Consider the following 9,643-nt stretch of genomic DNA (forward strand, 5'->3'; position numbering starts at 1 on the left):
GCCTGGCCCCCACGCTCAGAATTGAGCCTCCACTGCCCTGCAGCCCGTCTACAACCATGGAGGACTCAGCACTGCTGTCAGCCACTGAGACTTGGGGAGTCGGGTCCTGCAAGGATGCTGAAATTCAGGGTGACACATACTGCCATGTTTTTAAAAGGAGGCCTGCTGATAAACGTACTTGAAAACCGTTCATCTGTTCCAACCCCTCTATGGATAGATGAGAAACTGGAGGCTAGATAAACACTATCAAGCTGGCATCAAAGTCTCCTATCGTTTCTGGGAGCCAGATTTGGGAGGGAGGTCAGAAAGAGCATTTGGCAATGACTTGGTTTTCTTAACCCCAAGGCACTGGGCATCTTGGTATGTGGATCTACTGTGTGTCTCCTAGGAAGTCTGGGTTGTACAGTGGTCCTCCTGAGAGCAGCCCCTGCCCACCCAGCCCATCAGAGATCCCTCCTCCCCATCCTGTTAAACAAGGTGCCACTGGAGCAACACCCCTGCATGGAGGCAGACACTGAATCTCTTCACCATCATATTGCTTGTGCCTGAGTTAGGCGCACCCACATTTGTGGGATGAATGAATAAGTTCAGGGACCTGCAGGGAGAGCTCAAGAAGGTTGACCCAAGAAGGTAGCTAAGCCCTATGGCTGCTGCTCATTGTCCCTATGAGATGACCGTCCATAACAAGGGTGTGCTCCGTGGTCGGAGAATAAAGGTTTTCTCTCTGCAGAGCTATCTGGACCACATGGGTCAAACTTGGATCTGATGATAAAATAGCTCCACACCTGGACAGGCAGGGGCTGCTTCCCAGGTGATGTCACTGAATCCTCTTGAACACTCCCGTGTATTTCAGCTCAACATCTTCACTCTATAAACACTGGCATAAAAAGTCTGTGGGACAAGATTTTATACAACTGGCAAATATTTTGATTGGTTGGTTGACAAACCTGAAATATTCATCAACTATTGACCATTGGAAAAGGGCCGTAGTCCATTCAGGATGCATTTGTCTATAAGAAGCCCATTTATTGAGGCGGGGCAGTGTTAGCTGGGCCCTTTTGGTATGCAGCCTTCTACCTGGATCTCGGCTGGCCAGCCAGAATACCTGTTCTTCACATCATCTGAGTGGTTGATCTGTGCAAAGGAAAGAAAAGGATTTAATGTATCCATTCATCTAATCAACAATGTTTAATGTGCCAGCTGTGAGCAAAATAAGAAAAGAGGATCAATTCCTAGAATGGGATTTGCTCCAGCCTACTCAGTAGTCACTTATGGATGTGAGAGTTGGACCATAAAGAAGGCTGAGTGCTGAAGGATTGATGCTTTTGAACTGTGGTGTTGGAGAAGACTCTTGAGAGTTCCTTGGACTGCAAGGAGATCCAACCAGTCCATCCTAAAGGAAATCAAGCCTGAACATTCATTGGAAGGACTGAGGCTGAAGCTGAAACTCCAATACTTTGGCCACTTGATGCGACGAATGACTAATTGGAAAAGACATTGGTGCTGGGAAAGATTAAAGACAGGAGAAGGGGATGACAGAGGATCCCCTTCTGAGATGGTTGGATGGCATCACCGACTCAGTGGACATGAGTTTGAGCAGGCTCCGGGAGTTGGTGATGGACAGCGAAGCCTGGCGTGTTGCAGTCCATGGGCTTGCACAGAGTCAGACCAACCGAGCTACTGAACTGATAACTGACTTATGTTTCAGGCATACTGCAAGGTGATTCAGTTATACATGTACACATATATTATTTTTCAGATTATTTTCTGTTATAGATTATTACAAAATATTGACTATAGTTCCCTGTACTATATAGTAAACCTGTGTTGCTTGTTGCATATCTATAAAATTCATCTATTTAAAGTGGTTTTTACTGGTTTTAATGGTAAAGTGGTTACTCAGTGGTTTTCAGTATATTCAGAGACATGCAACCATCATTACACTCAATTTTAAAACATATTCTGGGAATTCCCTGGCAGTCTAGTGGTAAGGAATTGGTGCTTTCACTGCTGGAGCCTGGATTCAAACCCTGGTCAGGGAACTAAGACCCTGCAAGCCACATCCTGGCAAAACACAAACGAAAACATTTTCACCCCTGAAATAAGAAAGCCCATATCCACTCACCATGCCCCATAACCCAGTCAGCTCCTAATCTACTTTCTCTCTCTGGGTTTTGACTGTTATGGAACTTTCATACACGTGGAATCATACGGTATACGGCCTTTTGGTTTTGGTTTTCCTCACTCAGTGTGTTTTCAAGGTTCACTCATGTCACAGCATATATCAATACTTCATTTCTTTATGTGCCTGAATAATGTTCCAGTGGGCACTTATATCTATTTTATTTATACATTTTTAAGTCCATTCATCCAATCTTTGGGTTGTTTCTGCTTTTTTGCTGTTAGGAGTAATAGCACATTCCTGCGCAAGTTTTTGTGCGAATATGTGTTTTTGTTCTCTTGGCTGTGCATCTGTGAATGGAATTGCTAGGACATACGGTAACTGTCTGAGAAGAAGGGATGTTTAACAACCACTCACCTTTTCTCTCTGAATTCCTGCAGGAAGTTCAAAGCCTTTTGCTGCCACAAACACCCAGCTTGACCTGAATCGCATGTTCCTGATCTCTGTACTTCCCAGGGCTTCTATGGCCTTCTTGGCATCTTCCTTCAGCCTGGAGGGATGCAAAGGGGGGAAGCCTATGAATGTCTCACCTGCAGACTTGGGTGTGTACCCTAGAACACAGTCTGGTCCTAGGACAGGTTTCTAAAGCAGCATCTGCTATCCTGGGGCACAGGGCAGGAGAGAGACGTGAATACTGGCTGAGTGTGTCACATCTTTGTGTGCATGTGTGCTCAGTCGTGTCCGACTCTTTGCAACCCCATGGGCTGTAGCCTGCCGGGCTCCTCTGTCCATGGGGTTTCCCAGGCAAGAAGACTTGAGTGGGTTGCCATCTCTTTCTGCATGGGATATTCCTGACCCAGGGATCGAACCTGTGTCTCCTGCATTGGCAGGCAGGTTTGTTACTGCTTGAGCCATCTGGGAAGCCTCTAGTTACCCATAAAGCCACATCCAGGACTCTTTGGAAAAGACCCTAATGCTGGAAAAGATGGAGGGCAGGAGGAGAAGGGGGCAACAGAGGATGAGATGGTTAGATGATGAATAAAAAACTCAAAACTCAATGGACATGAGTTTGAGAAAACTGGGAGACAGTGGACAGGGAAGATCACAAAGAGTCAGATGTGACTGAATGACTGAACAGCAACAACAAAGGACCGTTTTAGATTCAATCTGGGCACAGAGTTTTAATTCTCAATTCTGAAAAGCCCTGGGCTTATGGTCCAATTATCCTCACCCCCAAACAACATAATTTCCGGTCCTTGCTGCTGCCTGTTTACTGACCACAGAATAAAACAGACAGAAAATGCTGAAAGATGAAAGCAAATGTCAAAACTGTATCTTTCATATTCACAAAAGTCAGTATCAAAAAAGAAAAAAAAAAAAAACCTAAACATCTTGAAAGTGAAAGTCACTCAGTTTCGTTAAGACTCTTTGTGACCCCACGGACTATACAGTCCATGAAATTCTCCAGGCCAGAATACTGGAGTGGGTAGCCATTCCCTTCTCCAGGGGATCTTCAACCCAGGGATTGAACCCAGGTCTCCTGCATTGCAGGCGGATTCTTTACCAGCTGAACCACCAGGGAAGCCCTAAACAATCTTACTTTGTAGAAAGCTGCCATTTAGAGCTCACAAAGGAAAGAGGGCAGAAAGGAAAAGAAAAAAATAAGCTCAGATTTTCCTAAGTGGGCTAAATCCAAGTTTTTCAAAGCATATGCCAAATAATTTCCGCCCGGGAAGATACCCTATTAAAGAAGAAGATCTGAATTCAAACACATCTGGGAAATGTCTTGTTCAGTAGTCCCATCTTGGGAAGTCACAATGCGTATCAGGACCTTGAGGTTCTCGGAAGTTATGCAGTGAAGATGCACATGTTTACTTAGACGAGCACATCTGGAGAAACACTGAGCCAGGTCACTTTCTCTCTCATAAAAGCACTGTATCTGAGTGCACGTGTGTGTGTGTGTGTGTGTGTGTGTGTGTGTGTGTAAGTCCCACTCTGTGTTTAGCTCTCTGGCCAAGGGTTAGCTTTGCTATTTTATTTACTGTCAGTGATGAGTTTGTCTTGCTACCTGGAAATAGTTCTTATTTCTAGGATTCATGTGCTCCACCAGCTCATCATTTTTGTGGAAATGCAATCTGTTCATTGTGGCCTCCCATTCCTTCTCCTTGAAGGAGCCTCCTGTTCCTTGGAGCTCTGTTCTCTCCCAAAGGGTGTCCTGCGGGACCCTGACAGGGCTGGCACTCTGCCCTCAGCTGGCATCTCTGACTCTGGCCCCTGCGGTGATACAACTGTACACTTACCTGCTGCTGCCATCATCGTGGGTTACCATGAAGAGCAAGGACTTCGAGGGAGCGCTTTGAATAAACTTTGTCATCAGTCCAGAGTTATCTGCCGGGTCAACGTACATCAGATTTAGGACCTTCTCCGTCAGCTGAGGCTGTGACCCTAGAGGTTGCTCTGCTCTCAGCTCTGTGCTCTGTGTTCTGAACCTCTGATTCTAGAGCTGTCTCTCCACCATGCACCTGATCCTCTAGTGCCCTCATGTAAATGACCTGGGTTCCACGGTGGGGCCACGTGAAGTGGGCAGCACGATCAGATCATAAAGACTCTTGTGGTTGACTCTCAAACCAACCAGCAATGACTTCACAGATCAGGTGGGCTTTTCTCTACAATCACTGAGAAAGCACCAGACCTGGTGTGACCATCTTAGAGCTGAGTGGCCCTAGGACACTGAGGAGTAATAGGAGGCATACATGCCTGACCCAGACAGGTAAGTCTTTGCTAAGAGACCCCTCTGTTTCTTACAGGGAGAAAACAAAGGCTCAGCTCAAACCCCGTTATTTACCATTGGAGCTTGTTATTTATAGTTACGATCAAGTTTAATGACACAGTGAAAACACAGTATTCCCAAGGGCATTGGGATACTTCTTAATTGTTCCTCTCCATTACCTTTACAAAGAGTTGTTTCTGTTAATTCTCAGGGTTAAATAAAAATAACTGCAGTGGAGATTCAGAGCCCTGAATGGAGGGATCATTGGAGGAGGGTGGGCACATGGTCTCCAAAGTCATGCCGACCAACAAGCCCATCACAGGGAAGACAACGATATATATGATGACATTCAGGACTGGGCACTGAGCACGTTATTCTACCTGTCTGGTTTAAAACAAAAAGAGATGTTTTCTCTTTTCCTTTATCTGATGAAGGAGCAGAAGCAAAGTTCCAGGACAAGTGTGAGCAGAGAAGAGACACTCTCTAGATCATGCCTTCCAACTGAAACAAACTCACTTAGAGACCACAAGGATTGTGTCAGACCATTCTAGAGCACTCACGTGCACTTCTGGCAGCTTTCTTGGTAGACAGAATAAGAACGTTTGACATTTTTGATTGCGGGTTTTTAATCTCAATTCATTTTAATTTGATATAATTCATTTTAAATTTAAGAAGAAAAGAGTTTTCTTACCACCTTCGTACATATCGAAATACTGTGTTGCTATCACTTTCCCAGTCACATCTGGAAATGAAAGAAACAGCTTTTGAAAGATGGTTCATGGAGACTCAGGGTGCACGTGTGGTACTGCGGTTCTGAAAATGGGCGTCCCTGGTGGCTCAGGGGTAAGGAACCTGCCTGCCAATGAAGGTGACGCAGGTTCAATGCCTGGGTCTGGAAGATCCCACAGGGGAGAAAATGGCAACCTGCTCCAGGATTTTTGCCTGGAGAATCCCATGGACAGAGGAGCCTGGAGGGCTATAGTCCATGAGGTCAAAAAGAGTTGGACACAAGTGAGAGACTGAACAATAATACCAAAGTTCTGAAAATGGTGTGTTCCTTCTCCCTGTCTTCTAGGAAGCATGATGTCTGGTCCCACCTGAAGGAAAGGCCTGCCTTCCCTGGAGGGGCCCCCAAGGATGTGGGTCAGGAAGGTAGGGCTCCTCATCTGCCCAGAGCTTCCCTCCCACCTGCTTCCAGTTAGATTCTCATCTATGCTCTTGCGCAGGGCACCTGCCTCTTCCTGAGAACACTGGGGCCGCCCTCAGCCCTTTCTGCTCCCTCTGTATATCTTCCTGCCTGATTATCAGAGCAGGCACACATTCCTCAGGATCCTACAGCCTGCGATCACAGGAGTCTGTGCTCACTTCGCTCACAGGGACAGACACCACTGGAAGCCCCTTCCCTAAACCTGCTACCGTCCTTACTGTCAGGGGTCCCAGTGGCAAAAGGGACAGGTGTTCTTTTCCAGGCCTAAGAGGAGGTCAGGCTGTGCTTCTCTGAGGTCTTTTCATCAGACAAGGTAGGAACTGGTATCACCCTCTGCTAGGCAGCAGAGCAAACATGAGGCCCACCCCCAGGGCGTCTGTGTGCTCAGGTCTGCTGATCCTGTTTTAGCTCTGACTTCTGCAGGTCCTTCTTTGTTTTCTTAAAGTCGTTTTAGATTCCACAGATATGCACGAATACAGGATATGTGTTTTTCTCTTTCTGACTGACTTCACCCTATGAAAAACTCTAGGTCCACATGTCTGTACAAATGACCCTATTTTGTTCCTTTCAGTGGCTGTACCACATCTTCTTTATCCATTCATCTCTTGTTGAAAATTTAGGACATATATACAATACCATATGTAAAATAAATAGCTGGTGGGACCCTGCTATAAAGCGCAGGAAGCTCAGCTTGGTGCTGTGTGGTCCAGAAGGGTGGGATGGAGGGAGCAAAGCCCAAGAGGGAGAGGATACATATACACACATAGCTGATTCACTATATCGTACAGCAGAAACTAACACAACACTGCAAAGCAATTATACACCAATAAAACTTAGTAAATTTATATCCGATTTCATTTTTTGGGGGGAAGAATCACAAATTTATAGAGTGAGTCATTGTAAAAATAGTTAAATATATACTCTTAAGTGCATTAAAATATAAACCTAGACTAGACTGTGTGCAAAAATCATAAAGAAACCCAAGGTACCACGGAATACCCAATCACAAAGCTTTTAGACGTGTTTTAAAGAAAACATTTAATAACTTACAGTTGACAATGGCAATGTTTATTCCTCTTGCAACATTCCCAGTCTTTTCTCCTATGAGCCTGAAATGTAAATAAGCATCAATCACAGAACTTTCTCGCTGAGCAGTGAGCAGCCCTCCCTGCTCTATAAGATCTTCTCTTGGTAGAATTACTATTTATCCTTGTCACTTATCATTTCCTTGTAGATATACACTGGCTTTGGCCCAGCTCCCTTGAAAGTCATCCCTACACTTGCTGTATGCATATCCATCCCTACACACAGGTCTGTAGATGGAATCCCTCACGGAATCTGGGAATTGCATATAGTCTCATAATCTACACAAACAGCCAGGGAGAGAAACACCAGTGTTTGCTTAGCACAGCATTTCTGCAAACACTCTCTCACTGAAGCTTTAACCTCCTCATGGGAGGGCATTCATTTTCCAACCATATAAATATGGAGAACAACCACCAATAGAAAGCATTAGAAGCCAGAAAGTCTGTAGACAAACAGACACACACACACATACTTTACCTGGTTACTTGCATAGTCTAATGAAAGTTTACTAGACCATGAACAAGGAGATGAGAAATAGGAAGAGAAAGGAAATGGCAAAGTAAAGAGATATTGAAGATGTATACTTGCTGGGCTTCGACAATGGGTGGGATGTGAGACACACAGAGAAGGGGGTGGCAAACATGACTGACACATTCAGCCTGGCTGGCTGGAAAAAATGAGGTACAAGAGGTGAATGAAAAGAGCTGGGTCTGATCCAACTCTGGTGTCAGCTTCTATTCATCCTGTTCCGCTCACTGCTCTGACAGAGCTTTTGCTGATGCCTGGGAAGCTTGGCCTGTTGCAGTCCATGGGGTCATAATGAGTGGAACATGACTGAACGACTGAACAACAAAGAATCCTTTTATCCAACCACAAAAAGTAACCCTGTTTATCTCCTTAAATAAATTCCATTCACTATCTCACTTAATTTTTACTTTTAAATTGGAGAATATGAAATGCCCAGGTTCAAGCGGATTATGCCTTAAAACCAAGGAGAAAACTGACTATCCTGGAAATGGGAAACATTACTGAAGACCTCTGGAATTGTGTGTGTGTGTCCATCTGTATGTGTGCACGCATCCTCTGTCAAGTTTTAGAATCAATGATACGATAGCTTCATAAAAAGAATTTGAAAACTGTCCTCCTCTTTCCATGCTTTAGAACAGTAAATACGGCCCTGGAATATTCTGTTCTTGCCATGCTTACCTAAAGTCCCCATGGATCTTCCAAACTAAGTCCTTTTGCAGAGAGTAGCTTTTAGGGGGCAATTTTAGAGAATATCCTATAACAATCTGAAGAAAGAAAAAATGGGTATTATAAATCTATTCTCTTATAGGGAAAATTTTTTAAATGGAACTTAAAAAAAAAAAAAAGAAGATCTGCTGAAGTATGCTAGATTACCTAGTAAGTAGTAAAGCATTCTTAGCCAAGATTTTTGAGAAGGCTAAATTTCAAGGTGGTGACCAGCATTTAAAGTCACTTTAATACTAGGACCATTTGCTGATTTCAGAGAAAGTACAAAAGATGAGTAGCATTTCTGACAACCATCTGAGGCAAGGAGGACAAAGGTTGGAAGCTAGGGCCAACCAAAGGGAGGGCCCTGATAAACCCTCCACTTTTGTTTGGGTTGGGGTCAAAAAGAATTGAATCCTAGAAGTGAAAATGAATCAGAAAAAAAAAAAAAGAACTTGCATGGCTGTGATGCTGTTTTAAGTCCAATGGGTGGCTCAGAAAAATAAATCTCAATCCTTAACATATATTCAGATCATTCTGTTTTGCTAAAGATTCTGCATCCCTATCAGAAGCAAAAAAAAAAAAAAGAATCCTCAGTAGAAGATAATACCATCTAATGCCTCAGTAAAAAACAAAACAAACAACAAAACCCAAAGCAAAGCAATTTATCAAATGCACTCTCTGGCATACTGCATGTAAGGAGAGAAGCCAACATAAAGAAGAACCAACACAACCAAAAAAAAACTGATGATAAGGATAGACTCATGGACCCCAAATAGTAGAATTATCAAACAGACTTTCAAACAACCATACTTAATATGTTCAAGAAGATGACAGATAAGACTGAAGATTTCAGAACTGGAAACTACAAAAGAAAGATAGATTAGAAAAATAAAGTTCGGATAATAGAATATTTAAAATTAATAATTTAACGGCAGATTATCCCACGTCCGAGGTCAGGGGCAGCGGCCAAGAGTGCCAGCCTGCGATGGCGCAGGAACGGCCGAGAGGAGCTACCCCACATCCGAGGTCGGGGGGGCGGCCGAGAGGAGATACCCAGCGTCCGAGGTCAGGGGCGGCAACAAGAGGAGTTACCCCGTGTCAGAGGTCAGGGCGGCGGCCGAGAGGAGATACCCCACGCCCCTAAGCCTGAGGCCAGGGGCGGCGGGTAGGAGGAGCTACCCCACGCCCCTACACCCGAGGCCAGGGGCAGCGGCCGGGAGGA

General features: G+C 44.6%; 1 protein-coding gene across 1 annotated transcript in view; it reads right to left on the bottom strand.

Annotated features, from left to right (window-relative positions):
* Window positions 1-6: 6 nt before the first annotated feature.
* Window positions 7-9,643, bottom strand: part of FAM3B (family with sequence similarity 3, member B) — a 66,898-nt gene continuing 57,261 nt past the window's right edge. The window contains exons 4-8 of the mRNA XM_010834943.1: window positions 7,150-7,208; window positions 5,584-5,634; window positions 4,423-4,510; window positions 2,540-2,672; window positions 7-1,134 (exon numbers count right to left, since the gene is read on the bottom strand). Coding sequence (XP_010833245.1) covers window positions 1,045-1,134; window positions 2,540-2,672; window positions 4,423-4,510; window positions 5,584-5,634; window positions 7,150-7,208 — 421 coding nt within the window. The 3' untranslated portion in view covers window positions 7-1,044. The remainder of the gene's footprint in view (window positions 1,135-2,539; window positions 2,673-4,422; window positions 4,511-5,583; window positions 5,635-7,149; window positions 7,209-9,643) is intronic.

Source organism: Bison bison, unplaced genomic scaffold (assembly GCF_000754665.1).
Source record: "Bison bison bison isolate TAMUID 2011002044 unplaced genomic scaffold, Bison_UMD1.0 scf7180017864037, whole genome shotgun sequence".
Classification (NCBI taxonomy): Eukaryota; Metazoa; Chordata; class Mammalia; order Artiodactyla; family Bovidae; genus Bison; species Bison bison.